The sequence below is a fragment of the Meles meles genome, chromosome 1, assembly GCF_922984935.1.
Source record: "Meles meles chromosome 1, mMelMel3.1 paternal haplotype, whole genome shotgun sequence".
Classification (NCBI taxonomy): Eukaryota; Metazoa; Chordata; class Mammalia; order Carnivora; family Mustelidae; genus Meles; species Meles meles.
This window is the reverse complement of record NC_060066.1, coordinates 115,142,663-115,161,934: the sequence shown is the minus strand read 5'-3', so window position 1 is coordinate 115,161,934 and position 19,272 is coordinate 115,142,663. Positions and strand designations below refer to the sequence as shown.

At 43.0% G+C, this 19,272-nt stretch overlaps 1 protein-coding gene across 1 annotated transcript in view; it reads right to left on the bottom strand.

Moving 5' to 3' along the window:
- The window catches only part of VTCN1 (V-set domain containing T cell activation inhibitor 1), a 74,795-nt gene extending 59,221 nt beyond the window's left edge, over nt 1-15,574 (bottom strand). Inside the window, exons 1-2 of the mRNA XM_046019651.1 lie at nt 15,422-15,574; nt 455-519 (exon numbers count right to left, since the gene is read on the bottom strand). Coding sequence (XP_045875607.1) covers nt 455-519; nt 15,422-15,574 — 218 coding nt within the window. The remainder of the gene's footprint in view (nt 1-454; nt 520-15,421) is intronic.
- Between the last annotated feature and the right edge of the window lie 3,698 nt (nt 15,575-19,272).

Sequence of the window (19,272 nt, the reverse complement as noted above, 5' to 3'; positions counted from 1 at the left end):
AACATGTCCCAGCTGGAATGCTTCATCTTCCATGTCCAACCCCACTGCTCCACCTCTGTAAGAGCTCTTGGAAAGCTCATCTGCCAGGTGGCCAAGGCAGAATCCTGAAAGCCACCCTCTCCTCTCTTCCCTGAAGCCCTACATCCATGTCCCCACTACCACCGCCCCCCCCCCATGCCAGGTCTCCCAAGGCTTCCTGCCTGTATTCGTATGCTCAGGTTGCCATAGTGAAGTACTACAGACGGGGTGGCTGAAACCATAGAAATTGATCATCTCATAATTCTGGAGGCTGGAAGTCTGAGCTACTTGTAGCAGCAGGATGGGTTTCTTCTGAGACCTCTCCCCTTGGTCTGTAGAGAGCTGTCTTCTCCCTGTGTCTTCACGTGGTCTTCCTTCTGTGCGTCTCCACGTTCTAATCTCACAAGCACCACAATCGGGTAGGATTTGAGCTCACCTTATGGCCATGACCTTTAACTTTATCACGTCTTCGAAGACCTTCTTCCCAAACACAGTCACATCCTGAGGCACCAGAGGCTAGGACTTCCACACATGAATTTTTTCAGGGAAGAACCGAATTCAGCCCATCACCTTGCTTTATGGCTTCCAATCCACCCCCTTCTCTCTCTCCCCAGTAGTATTACCTAAATTCAATCCCTCATAATTTGAAGTGAATTTTAAATAGTTTCTTATGTCACTGTCTTGCCCCCAGACTGCTCCTGTATGTGCTGATTTGCCCACCTCTGCTGGAATGACCTTTCTTTCCTTCTTTCTTTCTTTCTTTCTAGATTTTATTTATTTATTTATTTGAGAGACAGAGTGTGTGTGAGAGAGAGCATGAGTGGGCAGAGAGAGAGGGGAAAGCAGGCTCCCCACTGAGCAGAGAGTCTGACGCGGAGCTCGATCCCAGGACCCTGGGATCATGACCTGAGCCGAAGGCAGATGCTTAACTGACTGAGCCACCCAGGCACCCCTGGAATGATCTTTCTTAAATGCAAATCCAACCAGACCACTTGCCAGGTTAAAATGATCAATGGATCCCCAGTGCCTGAGTTCTGTCCTCTGCCTACCTCTCCAGACTTTGCTACTTAGCTCTTGCCTTCCCCCTGCTCACTCTGGGTACCAGGCATGCTGAGCTGCTTTGGGTTCCCCCAGAATGCCACATTCCCCCAAGCCACTCTGCCTTTGTGTGTGCTGCTCTGTCTGCCTGGAATCCACTCTGCTTTTCCTTGTTGGATATAAATACTCTGGGAAACTTTCCCCGACTGCTTCAATCTGGCAGGTGCCAGACCCTGGGCTCCCATGTGAACCTCGTGCTTGCTTCGGTGTTCCAGAATGGTGACTGTTGACTCATCTGACTCCTGAGCTAGACACCCCTTAAAAATAGAAAAGGCATTCTTATTCTTTTTTTTTTTTTTTTTTTGCATTTCACCCTGGTATCTGGCATGCAGCACAGGATCATTATGTGTTTGTTGAAAAATGCACATTTTTCTTCCACAGCACACAATGATAGTGCTATTTCCTGTTTATGCATCTATCTCATCGCTAGTCTGTGAGCAGCTAGGGGATAAAAACTATGCCTCATTCATCTTTGTGTCACCGGGTCCTAGCACTGTGCCAGACACATAAAAAGGACGTGGTAATGTTTGATGGATGGGTGAGCAGGGATCAACCTGAGGTGTGATCCATCAAACACTTTCTGGAGATGTCTTGTGAGCTGGATCGACACAATTCCAAGCAGGAGAGAACACGTTGCATTTGAGCTAGAGGAACAATTTAGAATTAGCACAAAAGGAAAGCAGATGTGTGAAACAAAAGACAGTCTCTGTTTTCTCCTTGTCAATCTTGGGGAGAGAGACACAGAGACCAAGGCCAACTTAATGTCTCTCGAAGATTCTCATGAATTAAAAAAAAAATTCTTTCAACAACCCAGTCTCCCAGAGCTCTCTTTTGTCATTGAGTATCTGCACATTTCCCTGGGCACCAGCTTAGAGGTTTTCCCTCATAGCCTCTCCTGGCTGACAGACTACCCACAGATGACTTTGTACTTTATGAGCTCGCGCGAGCCTTACCATAACCCTATGGGGTGAGTTTTACAAATGGGAAACTGAGGCTCAGGGATTTGACCGAAGTCCATAATTTGGGCTTCCCCAGGCCCACTCACCTGCATGTACAGATGGGATCACAGCAATGAAAGTGATAAAGGGATCGTTGCCGTCTACCGCAGAAGCTCCGGATGTCTGCAAGGGTTATCTTGGAAAATTTCTGCACCTTTTACAAAGGTTCCCAGGAAAGCAAACTGTGGAAGATTCTTACACTGAAAGGTCCCCAAGGAACCAGGGCTTGGTGGATCTAAGCCCTTGTGCAAGCCCCTCCCACACGGGCTCTGGGCGTGGCCACCATGTGATGTAAGCAGAGGTCGCAGAAGGGTTAATGCAGCGCGCTTGCCCTCTCTGGCTGCCAAAGACTCTCCTGCCACCTTGTGATAAAGTCTATGGAACAGAGGAAAGCCAAACCAGCAGACATTCCCGAACATCAACCAGCCCCCACTGACAGACCAGCTGGCCACCACCATGTGAATGACCTTGGGTGACGAGAAGAATCACTCAGCTGAGCCCAGCCCAAATTACTGACCCCCATAATCATGAACAAATAACATGGTTGTTTTTTCAAGCCACAGTTTAGGGGGTGGTTTGTTACATCAGCAATAGACAGGCTCTTCCTTCATCTTATTCTGCTCTGGATTTCTTTCTGGCGATGGCTGCCTTTGGAGTCCCTTCTGATGTCATCTCACCGTTTACTACTGCCGGGACCTGTGGAGTCAACAGTAAAAGGGGTGTCTTGCTTTCAAATTGGAATGGTGTTTCATGGAGCACCTGGTATGCTGAGCCATGTCACACACACGTGTGCACATGCGTGCACACACACACACTCCTCAGATTTAACATACAAGAGTTTGCTGTTGAATGTACCCATCAGGAAAGAAAGAAAGAGGGGCCCTCAGCTGCCCAAAGCAGCTACTACACCCACACCTCTGAGCCTATTCACACCTATTTCAGCCTTTCCCTGATACACTAGCATGAGCTAAGACTTGTCCTGAGTGATACCTTATGGTTAGTGGGGTTTTGGAATGTTATGATACTCAGCTGGAGGCAAAGAGATCTCATAATACTCCACAGAGCTGGGGAGAGCAGACATTGTCATCTTAATACAGAAAACTTCAAAAAGGATAATTGAAGGGGATGCTGACATCTGGTAAAATATTAAGGAGTTATCATTTTGTTTGAGACCTGGACTTTCTCTTGCTAGTTGCTAGTGCTGTCTTTTTAGTAAAGGGCTGGTTGCTTTCTCACTGGGCAGGCTAGGGGCCAGTATTCCCGCAGATGCCATGCTAGCTCTCAGTGCTCCCTCCTTCATCTTTCAGCAAAGCCCCTGTTTTCATGGCCAAGGCCCAATGTGCCAGTGCCTAGATGCATTTCCTTACCAGCTGACTCCAAATTCAGCACCGCTCCCCACTCCATGTTCACGGACAGCGTTGCTAGCTGGTCATGGACATCTTTCCTGCTAATCTGGTGTGGCTCCAGAAACCCTTCCAAAAGAGCATAGAGAAGACCCCTCCCAAGCAAATGGAGATGCTCCTTGTATTTGTTTGCTCGGGTTGCTGTCACCGAGAACTGTATTATGCAGCAGATACGATTCATCTCATGGTCCTGTAGGCGGGAAGTCTGACACTAAGGTGTTGGTAGGGTTGGTTCCTTTTGTGGGTTGTGAAGAAAGAGTTTGTTCCAGGCCTCCCTCCTTGGCTTGTGGATGGCTGTCGATTCCCTGTGTATTTGCATCATCTTCCTTGGTACATGTGTGTGTCCAAATGTCCCTTTTTGTAAAGATACCAGCCATATTGGATCAAGACTCATCTTACTGAGCTCCTTTTAACTTGAGTATCTCTGTAAAGACCCCTTCTCCGAATAAGGGCTGGGGGTCAGCACTCCAATATATCTTTTTAGGGAGACATAATTCAACTCACAACAGTCCCCTAGGTGAGGCCCCCCCGTCCTCCCTTTCTGTCCTCTGCTGCTCTAGACTATACTTGTGCCTTCCGATCTGAGTGGATAAAAGATCCGGGGACCAGATATTGGGTTGTGGTTCGTTTGCCTCTGGCAGGTATAACCACAGACTAGCAGCGATGTTCCTTCACTAGCTGGTAAGATGCGGTCCCCAGCCTGCTTCGGGTTCCGTGGGCATTTCTTAACAAAGCTGCACATTAGCAGAAACAACAGTTATGAAATACTGAAAAGTTGTTCTCAAATATTTACTGTCCCTCCTCAGGGGAGGATCCCATTGACATCAAGATTGGTTGTGCAACTGGTGTTAGCCAATGAAATGAGAGTGGAAGGGATGTGTGTGACTTCCAAGAGGAAGCCGGGAGAGGCCATCTGTGTTGGCTCATGGTCTCTCTCCTGCACAAGACTGGGAGTGTTCTAGATGGAGGACGGTTCATCAGTCTGGGCCCATGTGAGCAAAGTTGCTGTGGAGCAGAGCTTATGCCAAACCCTGACGGACATCTAACATGAAATAAATTTTTCTTGTTAAAAGCCACCAAGATTAGGATTTGTTTGTAATTGGGTACGACTTGGTCTGTCCTGACTGACACAGCAACCTTCCCAAATAGAAGAGGACTATTTGTTAGTTAAGAATATAAATGTGGGGACCTTGGCTGGCTCAGTCAGTTAAGCACCCAACTCTTGATTTCAGTTAAGATCTCCATCTCAGGATTGTGAGATTGAGCCCCACATTGAGCCCTGCACTGGGCATGGAGCCTGCTTGAGATTCTCTCTCTCCCTCTCCCCCTCACCCCCACTTATACTCTCTCCCTTAAAAAAATACATATATAGGGGCACCAGGGTGGTCAGTGGGTTGAGCTTCTGCCTTTGGCTCAGGTCATGATCTCAGGGTCCTGGGATCAAGCCCTGCTTCAGGCCCTCTGCTCGGCGGGGAGTCTGCCTCCCCCTCCCTTTCTGCCTGCCTCTCTGCCTACTTGTGATCTCTCTCTCTGTCAAATAAATAAATAAAATATTTTTTTAAAATACATGTGTATATTATATATATGTAAAAATGTGGAGTGAACACAAGGATAAATTTCAAGTGAATCAAAGTTTAAATGTAAGCAATGAAGCCATAAAAGAAGAAAATAGGAATTACCTTTATAACCTTAGAGTGGGGAAGGGCTTTCTACCTATGGCTCAAGATTCAGAATCCATGAAATTGTATTATATAAAAATTTAAAACTGTATAGAAAAACAAACTGACAAGTAGTAACACCAAGATAAAGAACCAAAACCCAAAACAAACAAATCCCATAAGTGTGGTAGATTATCTGCAAAAATGGTCACAAGTTTCTTCCTTCTATTTGTTTTTAAAGATATATTATTATTTTCAAAAGATTTTTTTATTTACTTGAGAGAGAGAGTGAGAGAGAATGAGTGGGGGAAAAGGGGCAAGGGGAGAGGGAGAAGCAGGCTCCCTGCTGAGCAAGGAACCCAATGTGGGGCTCGATCCTGGGATCCTGGGATCATGACCTGAGCTGAAGGCAGAGGCTTAACCGATTGAGCCATCCAAGTGCCCCTCTTTTTAAAGATTTATTTTATTTGTTTTAGAAGAGAGAGAGAGAAAGAAAGAGTACAGGTGGAAAGGAGAGAGGGAAAGGGAGAGAGAATCTCAAGCAGACATCACACTGGGCATGGACCCTTTCACGGGGCTCCATCCCAAGACTCTGAGATCAGGACCTGAGCCGAAACCAAGAGTTGGACACTTAACTGACTGTGCCACCCAGGTGCCCCAAATTTCTTGCCTTTATTCATACCCATGGGTAGTCCTTTCCTACCCTGACTCTAGCCTTAGCCTTGTTACTTGCTTTGCCCATCAGGACAATAACAAATATGACACAAGTAGAAGCTTCAAAATACCTGGGCATTGGTGCTTTGCTCTCTTGCTATGTTTTGAGACCTGTGACCACCATGAATACTAGGTTAGATTGCTGAATGACTAGTGATCTCCATTAGCTCTACCGATAGTCAACTACCAGACCTGTGATTGAGGCCATCAACCATTGGGTGACTTCAGAGCATAGGTGAGTCCTGCTGACACCTTGTGCTACAGAGATCAGTGGTTTCAGCAGAGGCTAGACCTTAGCATTATGAGCAAATAAATGCTTGTTGTGTTAAGTCATTATGTTTTGGGATGGTTTCTTACACACACACACACACACACACACACACACACACACCCCTGATGCTATAAGCAAGATCAAAAGGCAAATGACAAATTGAGAAAGTTATTTGGAATTCATACTACAAATGAAGGGCTTCTATTTCTAACATAAAATTTTCCTTTCAGAAATTTCCTTATTATGAATATCGAAGTTCAACAATCCAATGGAAAAGGGGCAAAGGATATGAACATATAGTTTATAGTAAATAAAAGACAAATAGTCTTTTAAAATTATGAATGCCTAAAAAAATAAAATAAAATTATGAATGCCTGCTTAAAATCATTTATAGTAAGATAAATTCAAAGCACAGCTACAGGGAGATGCTATTTTCATCTGTCAGCTTGGCAACAACCCACGGGTTTGACAACAAGGGTTGTCGAGGGTTTGGGTGAACAGGCACTCTCAGGCATTGCAAGCAGGAGGATAACCTGTCAGAGGGCAGTTCGGCAGGTTGTCCTTCAGGTTGATTAGCTTGGGCAAATGGAAATTGGTTAACCTGAGGGCAAACCCAAAGTCAAGTTGGAATCTTAAGCTGAAACCATGGTTTCAAGTGACTATTTGTCACTCTCCGAAATCACAACCTTAGAGCATTTTCTTTTGTCCATCAAGCTGAGGCTAATGACCTCTGCTGGAACCTTGTAAATTATTCTCTTACTTCAACAATAATGCCCATAGTTGATTTCTCAGCTTGCCATTCATGAGTTACAGGAAAACAGACTCCAAGCTGACTCGCATGATGTCATTCTTCTTCACAGTGGTAAGTAACAGTTAGGTGAGAGTGTCTGCTTAACCCAGCAGCTAGGTTGGCCAGTGACTCTCATCTATTAATTAAAGAAGGGAGAAATCAGGCATCACATAAGGGGCTCTGGCAAGTATTTACTCAGATGTTTAAGAGGCAAGGGGTTGTGTGTTTATCATTAGGTTTTACTTCTGACGTTGATCTGGGGCATGACCCTGAGGAAGTCCCTTCAACTTTCTGGGTCAGTTTCTTCACCTGTAAGGTTATCTTAGTGAAGATCGTTACATCGATCACCCTCCTCCTCTTTTCCCACTATGAGCACCAGTTTGTGCTACACATGCTTGGTGCCATGTATGTTTGTGCTTTTGTTTCTTTCTCTTTCTCAAGGGCAAGGGTCACGTTGCTTTTAACATTATATCCCACAGAGCGTCAGCACAAGGCATTCCTCACTGTAGGCAAATGGAGGACTTTAGGCTTGGGGAATCATTGGCCTGGTTTTCCTTTCTTTCCTTTTTTACATGTCATGAACTCTCACCCCATCTATTCTTTTTCTGGAATCTCAATGACTTTATTTGTTCAATTCATTGAGTCTTATAGTGGGTATTGTGATATGCCACCCAGATCTTCCTTCAGAAATGAAGGAATTATATTCTCAGCTCCTGAGAGTGTTGCTGGTAGTAAACAACTCAATTGCTTAGCTGAAGAACCCTTCCTCCAAGGTCATGCCCCCTTCCTAGGGCAACCCCATGAATGACTGATCTATAGGGGCTTACAAAGACCCAGGCTTGTCACCCCAATTTGGTACAACTCTGAAAGATTGTCTCAGCTTGAGAGTTTCCCATTGGGTTGGCTAAGGAATCTTCTCCCTCTGACCAACTCTTTTTCTTTCCCTTTTATAGTTGTTCATCCCAAGAATACTCCCTCATAGAAGTCATGCACACCAAACCCTATCTCAGAGTCTGCCTCCCAGGGACCCCAGCCTATAACAAGCACGAGATATTGTTCTAGGTAGTGGGTTTAGAGTGGTGAACATCACCAGGCCCCTGTCCCCATAGAGCATTCACTCTATGGGAACAAGACAGATGATAAACAAACATGCATATAAGAAGTTAGAGGGTGTCATGAATAGAATAAGGGAGTCGGAAAATGACTTGGGAAGTGGATGAGGAATAGCATTACTGATAAAAACTAAGGAGTCACTGGTGAGCAACAACCTGAATAAAATAAGAGAAAGGGACAAGATATTTTGGGAAAGAGTACTCTAGGCAGTTGGAATAGCAACTTCCAAGACTTTGGGCCAAAGGAGCAGTGAGGAAGAAGATAGCAGATGAGAACCAAGAGTCAGGTCAAATATGTCCTGATAATTCATTGTAAGGATTTTGGATTTTACTCTGCATGAGATGGGAAGACATTGGAAGTTATGAAGAGAGAATTTATGTGAGCTGACCAAGAAGAATCATCCCAGATGCAATGAAAATAATTGATTGGCTGGGATGCAAAAGAAGAAGCCAGGAGATCAGTTAGAAGACTACTGTGTAAGTCCAGGAGACAGCTGATGGTGTATGAGATAATTATAGTGATGGAGATGGTAAGAGGGGGTTCAAGGTGAGTGCAGCGGTACAAGAATGGGATGGATGAAGACCACAGAGGATGATTTACATTATTGTCAACATTCTATTTTCTGTATTGGGCTGTGGGTTCATAGGTAGTTATTATATTATTTAAAACAATTAATAAAAATTTTAATGAAGGCCAAGCATTGAAAAAACATGAGTGTGTCATCAACCAAAGGTTATGATTAATTCATTTCTATGCACCTGAAATTTAAAAGAAAAAAGAGAGAGAAAGAGAAATGTCCATTTGAAATCCAAGAGGAGATGTTGAATACATGAATCTCAAATTTAGAGCCTGGATATAAATTTTAGTCATCAGCATATAGATGGGATGTAAAATATGGGAGTCAGTATGATAGAAAAGAGATGTCTGAAGGCAGAAGTGGGAATATTCCGAAATTAATTGCTGATTAGGAACCAGCAAATGTGATTGAAAAGGAGGGGCTGATGAGGTAAAGGGAAGGAGGCATGATTCCCTGGGTCAAATGACTTCTTGACAGGTCAAGTAAGATGAGGTCTAAGAATTGAATTTGGCAAATTGGAGGTCATGAGTGAGCTCAAAATTGCAGTAGAGTGGTAGAGATGAAAGATGACTGGAGTGAGAGCAAGAGAGACAAAGAGGATAAGAAGTGGAGACAGTAAGTATAGAAACAATGCTCTTCTGGATTTGGCTGTAAAAGGGTGATGAGGAATGGGGTGTTAGCTGGAGGGATTATAGCCAAAAGAGGAACAATTTAAGTTGGGAGATATTATCCATTCCTCAATGAATATTTATTAAACACCTGCTAATTGTCAGATACAAAATTATGCATTAGAAAATTTGTACTCAGCTCCTTCAGCAGATGCTTTGGCTGCCCAAAGGCCACCCAAAGGCTGTTCTGTTGGATGGTGCTGTGCAGGATGCCAGCACCCAAGCACATGCCAAAGCATCTCTTTGCTTTCCTGCTCAGAGCTTTCTCCTAACCCAATCTGAATGCTGCTGGGAACCATCCAATTGAGAGGAAAAACTGGTGATGCAGGAGAGGCGTCAACTTCAGGAGTAAAGTCTATGCTAGCGGCTGGGATACCATGTACATTTGGAAGAGTTGGCTTTGGATAGAAGCTGAGAGAAATTGTCCTTTGTGATAATGGAAAGGAACAAATACGGGTAAGTTTACAAGGGTGTGGCTGCCTTTGCTTTGGGAGTAAGTTGATATTCTCCTCAGATTAATTCTATTTTCTCTTTTTTAAAATTTTATTTATTTACTTGAGAGAGAGAGAGAGAGCACGAGCAGGGGCAGAGGGAGAGGGAGAAGCAGACTGCTCTGCTGAACAGGGAGTCTGACGTGTGGATCAGTCCCAGGACCTTGAGATCATGACCTGAGCTGAAGGCAGATGCTTAACCTACTGAGCCACCCAGGTGTCCCAATTCTCTTTTCTCAGTGAACTAAAAGGTTGAGTGTGAATTGCAGTGAAAGAGTCTGAGTTCTTTGGTATGAGGAAAAAGTGTGAAATACTTGTCCTTAACATGCACTGTACATGCTATGTACCAGGCTCTGTTCTAGGCTCCTGGGATACACCAGTGAACAGAACAGAAATCCTTGCCTTCTTAGAGCTCACACTCCAGTAAATTTACTAGAGAAATGTATTCAGACTGCCAGTTGGCACTAAGAATCCACCTGAGATTTGGCATCAGACTATAAATAAAAGAGGTCACATGATTGATTATTGGTTAGTTGTTCAAGCGCATTGTTGAATGGTCAGTGTAGGGGACAAAATGGCTTCCTTTACCCTCTTAGGTTCTGTTTCCAGAGCCTACAAATTAAAATGACAAAAGACAGATCAACAGGAGAAAGGTTTATTTAGTCTGCACATGGCATTTTCCAGAAAAGGAGTGAAAACCCAAAGAAGGGGTTAGACCCAGGGATTTATATACCACTTTAACAAAGGGTGATAAATGGTGGGAAAGTGACTAGACAAGGGAAAGAAGGGTGCAGTTTGGGCTTCTTGGGGCAGTAAATTGTGGGACGTTAACTAGGAAATGTGTAGTAGATAAAGTCTGTTTGCTCAATAAGGTTTGTTATGAAGACTGAACTTAGTGTTGTCTCCAGTGATAAGAGTCATCTCCAGTGACTAAAAGTATCCTCCTCTTCCTGGTGCTAAAAAGGAAGACATCTTAACAAATGGAAATTTGTGCTTCCTTTACAAAGAAAAATTTATCCCCTCCTGTTAGCCAGTAAGGGGAAGGCAGAGAGTTCCTCCTGTGTCTGCAATTTTTTTAATCGCCTTCAGCTCAAAATAATCCTTAAGCCAAAGTGGCATATTTTGGGGTGTCATATTCTGAACTCCTTCATCAGCTAAGGAGGTCCTGATTTCCAACACAGTGGTGTGTGGAAACTATAAAGTAGGAATAGATAAATTAAACATAAAATGAACACTTTTTAATGTCTGTCTAAATGGAAGAAAACCCAGTTTTATTTATGACTCTACCTCCTACTTCCACCCTTCTTTATATCTCCGTTGCCACTGCTCTAGTTCAAATTCTCCATTCTTGCCTGGACTATTTCAAGAGTCTCTTGACTTATTTCTCATTTCCATTATTTTCTTCCTTCAAACCAATCTACAAAACCTCATTAGATTACTTTTCTGTAAATATAACCGTCAATGTGTCACTCTCCTGCTCAGAAGCCCAAACCGCTTCTCAATCCCTACAGGATAAAGTCTACACTTATTTTTATTTTCAAGGCTCTTTTCAGAGCCAATTTATCCATGCTATTCCTGCTTCCCCTTATTCCCTTATCCACATCCACATATCCTACTCCGTTTAGACTAATTGGCTCGGGGTCCTTAAACATTGCATGATCTTGACACATATCATGCTCTTTAGTTGGAAAACACAACCTCTCTGTCTACCTTAAGCACTTCTCCACACTTCATGGACTGCTCAAATAGCATTTTCTCTTACCCACCCCCATCACCTCACCTAATATTGCTAAGTGTTTATATCACTCTTGCAGCTCCTACATGTTACCTAACTTGCTAATTATCATTTATGCATCTATTTCTCACCTCTCCAGCCAGATTATAAATTCTTAGTAAGAAGAAGCCATGCATCATACTTCTCTGTCTGACCCTGGGAGCTTTTGCTCTTGGGAAGTCAATCTTTTTTCAGCATTTAATGTTGAATGCTGATCCAGAGGAAAAAATGCATTCCATTAGGGAGCCCTCATGCGACACCTCTGATTGGTGGTTCCAATTACAGGAAGATCGCATGAGAAGCCACCCCCCATTTGTTTTCCCTCCATTAGGAAATTCTTTGAGTTAATTCAACATTTTGTCCTATGACCCATTAAGGAAAGTTACTTTGAAAGCAATTTAATTAAAACCCTTGTGATTTTGCAAGATTGCCAAAAATGCTAGTAGCTCTAGGCAGACTTATGACTTATAAAATGCAGCATTTCCAGATATCGGCGTAGCGGTGGAGGAGCCCAGCAAATCAGACTTGTTCAAAGATGAAGTTCTGAGAAGTTCCTCCTACATCAGTTGAGATCATTGGCTGGTAGAGAGCTTTTGCAAATGTAGCTTACTGTCAAAAAGCTGCAACATTGAAAATACAGCCTCCTCTTCTTCCCCACACATATACACACATACGCCCTCTCTTTCTTTGCCTAAATAAATATAATAGCAACCCGGGTTGTGCCATCACAGCCCAAGCAATTATAGTTAAAAACAGCAATTACCACTTTATAGCATCTAAAGTTCTTGGTTCTCCAAGTGAAAAGTCATGCCGTTGGAAGCGAAGTTTTTTCTGCACCCAGAAAACAGTCATTCTCCCAGCAAAGATCAAAAGTTTATAATTCACCGAAGATAAATGGAGTTGCCGTAAGCAATACAAAGAAAAATAAGACCTGGGTTCTGCTCTCAGGAGTTTATAATCTACTAACAGGAGGCAGGAAATATAAGATTGTTAAACTCAAGTTCAGGTGCTGAACTTCAGGTATTACAGTGGTAATACACAGAAGGAAGGATAACTTGGGTGGAAGGGGGAAGACAGGTCCAGAGAGACTTCAGAGGGGATTTCTTAAAAGATGCTCAATCCACTGTTTAAACATAAAATTACCATAGGGTTCAGCAATTCCTCTCCTGGGTATATAACCCCCCAAACTGATAACAGGTACAAACAAAAACCTGTGCGGAAATATTCATACTAGCACTATTCATGAGAGCCAAAATGTAGAAAAAACACAAATGTCCATCAACAGATGAGTGGGTGAATAAAACATTGTATGTTCATACAGTGGAATATGATTTACCCATAAAATGATGTGTTGATACATTCTACAACATGGATGAACCTTGAAAACATTATGCCAAGTGAATGAAGCCAGACACAAAGGTAACAGATGGCATGATTCCATCTATATGAAATATCTATAATAGGCAAATCTATAAAGACAGAAAGCTTAATGGATTCCAGGGGATGGGGCTGGTGATGGAAATGGAGAGTAACTTCTTAATGGGCACAGGCTTTCCTTTTGGGGTGATGAAATGTTCCGGAACCAGGTAGTGATAACAGTTGCACAATTAGTCAATGATAAAGACACACATACAGTTGATGCAGGGATGGGGAAGGGTGTTGCAGGAAGAGGGAATAACACAAGAATACATGCGGGCCTGAAACTGCCTGGTAGGAGCCTTCAGGAAACTGGAGGTGACTAGTGCCAATAGCGTCTCCCAGTCATCATGACAACCAAAAGTGTCTCTGTGAATTCCACCCCCCCCCCCCGCCACGGACTGTGTCTGTAGTCAAGAACTGCTGATTTAAGGTTGGTAAGAACTTTCTAAATTAACTGCAAATACGCCCTTCTCGATTAACAGTGTATTTAAATTAGAACTGCTTTCCAAAGGAGGATTGTAGCTTGTTGGCTCAAGGTCATTAAAAACAGACAGCGTGGTATTAGCTGTGCCATTGTATGTCTGCATAGAATAGGCAGATTGACCGCTTAGGAATTATTACTCTATTAGGTATGGCATGTACTGAAATTCAGGAAATTGTACGAAAATATGGGCGGAAGGTAGTTTGTTATGTCAAGATAAAACATCTTTATGATATTTTATTTAAAGATAATCTTATGACAACACAAAATTGGAATGTGTCCCGTTTTATGAGACACTTAAAACTAATTTCATGGGCCACTCTGAAAAAAGATTAAATGTTACACATATTGAACTACTACTTCTTTTTAAAAAAATTTTTTTTATTTATTTGACAGAGAGAGAGAGTGAGCACAAGCAGGCAGAGCAGCAGGCAGAGGGAGAGGGAGAAGCAGGACCCTGGGATCATGACCTGCGCTGAAGGCAGTTGCTTAACCAACTGAGCCACACAGGCACCCCATATTGAGCTACTTCTTTAAGGTTCTATCCATCAAGTGATAATGGATGCTGTTGGTTGGAATGCAGCAAGCCTTTCACAACCACATTTTTGGACCAAAATAGTTCAATGAGGGCACAGATGGGTGGGAATATAAGGCTCACCTCCACCTAGAAACACACTTGTGAGAAGGGCAGTCCACCAACATATCAGTTAGGAAGTAGCCTCAAGCTCTTTTGAAATACACTTTATATCACAGGAAAGGTAATGTCCACTTTCATTTGTTAAGGCATGACATGGGTCAGAATTCCTTTATTCTGTTCTTGATTACCAGGACATTTAAATTAGAATCTCTTTTCAAGGAAGTATCTCAGCTCATCGATTCAAGGTCTTTAAAAACCTGCCTCGAAGGACGGGAGAAAGCAAGGAATGAGAGAAGGAAGAGGAGAGGGACGGGAGGAGGGGAGGAAGGGAATAAGGGAGAACATTGTTTTAGCAACTGTAATTTGTTGGCACAATTTATATATCCCTGTAGATATGAACATGCTTTCCTCCTAACAGATGCTGCTCTTGTGAATCCAAACCCCCACAACTGTGTAAGCACGAACACTCACCTACACATATTCACACACATCCCTAGAGGAGGCTGAAAAAGAATCATTTAGCATGTAATTATGACATTTCTTCCAGTTGTCAGTCCTTATTCAATTGTCCTGGTACCACCCAAGACATATGCTTCTCCCTTCTGTCATCTGTGTTGGCTCAGCCCTACCAAGTCCATTCTGCACAATTGACCTTCCGGTTGCCTCCATCCACTGTTATTTCCTGGCCCCCAAACTGCAATTTCCTCTATGTCCCTCACCTGGTTAGTAATCCACCCTCTCACCTGCCTTCCAGCAAACTCTTAACTCTACCATCTAATGGCTTTTTCCAGTCCTCACCTTCTTAGCTTTTCTGCAGCAGTGAGTCTTTTAGTAATTCAAGAAATCTTTTTTAAAAGATTTTATTGATGGGTTGATTGATGGAGAGAGTGCAGGGGTAGAGGCAGAGGGAGAGAGAGAATCTCCAGCAGACTCTGGGCTAAGCGTGGAGCCTGATGCTGGGCTCTATCTCACGACCCTGAGATCATGACCTGAGCTGAAACCAGAGCCAGACAACTTAACTGACTGAGCCACCCAGGTGCCCCTCATTCAGTAAACATTCGTTAAGCTCCTACAGTGTGTCATGATGGTTCAAGGCATTAGGGATACCAAAACCAAAAAGACCTGGAAGCCCACTTCCCCTTTATTTTCATACTATGTCATCTTCATCTCTTAAATTTTAATTGTTTCTTCTACCAAAAACCGAGTAAAAACCCCCACACCTAGAAATTTCCCTCAGATCTCACAGCTAATCCATCAGCAAGTTATGTCAGTTCTACCTTATGACATATGTCAGGTTTGCCCTTCTCTCACCATCTCTGCTGCCACAATCCATGTCCCAACCACCATAACCGCCACCTGGACCCCTTCAGTAGCCTCCTTGCTGGGCTCTCGCTTCCACACCTGCTCTCTACACTTGACAGCAGGCAGAGTGACACTTCCAGAAAGCAAATCAGCTGCTGTCATTCTCCTATTCGAAGCTTCCAGGGAATCCTCCCCCCTCCCCTCAACTCCCAAATCCTTGCCCTGGTCTACAAGGGCATGACCCGGCTCCTGCTTGCTTCTCCATCCTCATGTCCTACTACTCCCCCACTCACTCACTCACTCTGTGCCAGCCCCACTGCACCCTGGCCCCCCAGCCATTCTCGGAACACACCGAGCTGCTCCCAGCTCCTAATCTTGACACATCTGCTTTACACATCGTAAGCTTCAAACACAAACCTACAATGCTCTCCTCCCAGAGCATCTCAGGGCCACCTCCTCTTCTCAGCTTTCCACTCAGATGTCACTTTCTGAGAGCTTTTCCTTACTGAATCAGAGAGTGCTTCTCACACTATCCTTCCCGCCTCCCTTCACTGCCTGGAGCCTCATCACTCTCTAGCCCTTATTCTGCTTCATTTTCTCCATGGCTCTATTTAAAACCATTTAATTTCTGTGTATGTATTCTTTTACTTTAGAAGCTCCAAGAAGGCCCACCTTTGACCCCAGGACATGGAGAAACAAGTGGCATGTGGCAGGAGCTCGAGTGGGCAGATTCTCTGCCTCATTTCCTTAAACTGCCATCCTCAGCCGCCTTTTATTCTTTGCACACTCTCCAGGAAGTCCCTAAGTCCACAGCACTGTTTCCTCAAGTGTGATCAGTACACCACACGCATCCAAATCGTCTAGGATGTGACTTGAAAACACAGATTCCTGAGTCCAAACTTAAATCTTCCTCAATTTCTATATCCACAGGGCAGAGCCAGAAGTAAATAAGCTTTCCGGGTAATTCTTCTGCTTAGTAAGCTTGAGAACCACTATTCTATAATTTCAATAATTATCTGCATTGATTTCCAAATCTCTGTTTCCACTCTTGTCTCTAAAGGATCCCCTGGGCTTGTTGACTTGGCTTCCTTAGCATCTCTTGAATCTGTGTGCTCTGTTCACACCAGTCTCTCATGGTTCAGGCATGTAAAGTTCATTTGAATCACTGTAGTCGTTGTTGAGCTAGTGTCTGTCTGCTTTCTAAACCACTTAGCTAACCCGTATCACTTCCCCTTTCTAAAACCATCAGCGGTTTTCCATTCCCTCCTTCTTGGGACCCCTTCCCATCACTTTCTGGGTCTTGATTCTCCAACAAGGAACAGCGCATGTTCCTTGTCCAATATCTCCAAGAAACTTCTCTTGTCTCAGATGAATATCTTCTCCCCCTCCTTTGTTGCCCGAAGGACCATCATCTCTCATATTACTCATTCATTCTACCTTTAGCAGGGTTATTTATTTATCTATTTTATTTGCTGTATCTCATAAGGTTCATGAATGCAGGAAAGGTGATTTATTCATCTTAGTGTACTCCAGAGGATTCAGCCCCAAAGTCGGTACACAATAAATGTTTGTTGAATGAATGATTGAGCTCATGTGTGGTTCAGTGTATGTGCTGCCAAAGTGAGCGCTCGTGTTTGGTTCAAAATACACTTTATCCCTGTGTGTGTGTTTTTTTTCTCTCTTCAAGTAGTTAAAAAGGAAACCCACAACATAGTAATTCAAAAAATTTGTATCATTCATTTCTGTTAGAAGAAAAACACTGACAGCCAAATACCGACATCCATTGGTCACAATGATCAATTTAGGTATTACAATGAAATTCAAAAACAAATTTATTATAATCAAGGTACATAAAACTACTTACTAATTATAACAAAGAGCAAAAAAACCTTGGAGTTCTCAATCATGGTCCTCAAACAGGATCCTGAAACAAAGCAAAGACAAGTAGTCTGTTGTGAATATTCAGTTTATAGAGTAATTAAAAAAATAAGAATGGGAAGAGTTGACATTCACAACTCCACCCTTCTAGGTAACTTTCCCTTGTTCCCTAGCTTGGAACAACTTTGCCTCCTCTTAGGCAGATGTCAAGACGGAATGAACTTGGGGTGGCTGGTACCACCTGTCCCCAACCGTCCCCACTGCAGCAGATCTGTGTCCAAGGGACGTATGTCCATGGTGTCCTATCACGGAACACAGGATGGGTTTTTTTTTTCCCCCTAAGAAAATGGTTCTATAAATGAGGCTAAGCATATCAAAATAAAGCTGTTAATTGTCCTTTTATATTATATTTTGGGTTAAATAGCTTTGGGGATCTAGCCTGAGAAACAACCATATAATGCTTTGGGCAAATGGATTTTGAATTCCAACCAACACATCCAATTTTGCAATACCCTCTTTCTTCACATTTTTAAGCAGATGAAAAAAGTCCTCTCCTCTCTTAATTTAGTCCTATTGACCTTGCAAAATGTCTCTAGAGCCTGTGGCCTCTGCCCTGGGGGTGTGGGAGATACCACAAATACACACACCATGTGCTGAATGACAGCTGAAACCTCATACAAGTGGCATTGCTTAGAAAGTAAGAAAAGTAAGACAAAAATGAAACTGCACATATAATGAGGCACTGAAGGTAATTTTTGGAATGTTCTTTCCGAGATTTATTGCTGTTGTATGCTATTTGTGCAATGAACAATTGATTTCTTACACAGTTCACTTGAAACCTATGTTGTTGTTCTCTTCTGCCCAGAAGTCATAAACTCACAGGTTGGAGGAACTCTCAGAGATCATCAGGTCCAATGCCTTCACTTTGCCTACAAACAATGAAATTGCTTCAGTTTTATCTTTATCATAAATTCTATATGCCACAAATGTTCCGAAGGCTTCCAAATGTAGCCTATTGGTTTTTGTATTGAACCAGCTTTGTTTATAAAACTGTGTGTGTGTGGCGGGGATCAAAACATGGTAACTCTTTGGATACTATTAGACAGAAAATGGTATGAGAATCAACTCTATAAACTGAAATTCTGAAAATAAAAGACCAAAGACTCAAAATTTTAAATTAGGACTCTGCATTCTGGAAGAATAAATGGGAGGTGACCCAACAGCAATGTCTTATTTCCCAGACTCCTTGGCACTTTGGAGATGCACTTACAATTTCATGTAACTTTTTGGAAACTAGTAAACAGCCAGAGGCCTCTCTATAAGAATTTTCTTTGCGGTTAGGAATCTTTTTGTCCAAGAACATCTCCCTCCCCCAAACCCCCATGACCGGGAATTTGATATGGCACAAGAAGGTGCTGAGCAAGTGCACCTGGTAACACAGAGTTGTCGTCTTTGGGGGTCTTTTTGTGATGCAGGAGGGTCAGGGATACTTCTAGAGAGGGCAGTGGAGTCTTCGTCCGGTGGTGGAAAAGATGTGGAGATGGGGAAGGTGGCGGGAAAGCAAATCTCTTATGCACAGATCCAGATAGGAATAAAACTTGAATGACAAAATAGCCTCAGGATCCAACTCATGAATTTACTCATCAACCAGATCAGTTCCACCTTTATCCAAATTGTAAGTTGAGATTTCTTGCAATGTTTTGTTTTTAATAAGAGTTGTTTTGAGGAGTGTTCATGAAGACTTGAAAACCATTGATCTGTTTTGATTCCCTCAATTCAAATCAATTAAAAACCATTAATTAAGCAAGCACCTGCTACAATTTTGTGAATTGTGCTAGTTTTTGGGTTTATAAAGATGGATAAGACATACTTCCTGCTCTTCAGAAGTTTATCATCTTCTGGAAAAGACAGACTCATCATCGATCACCACAGCAGAGGTGATAAGAGCTATGGGAACACCGAGAAGGAGGAATTAACTCAGC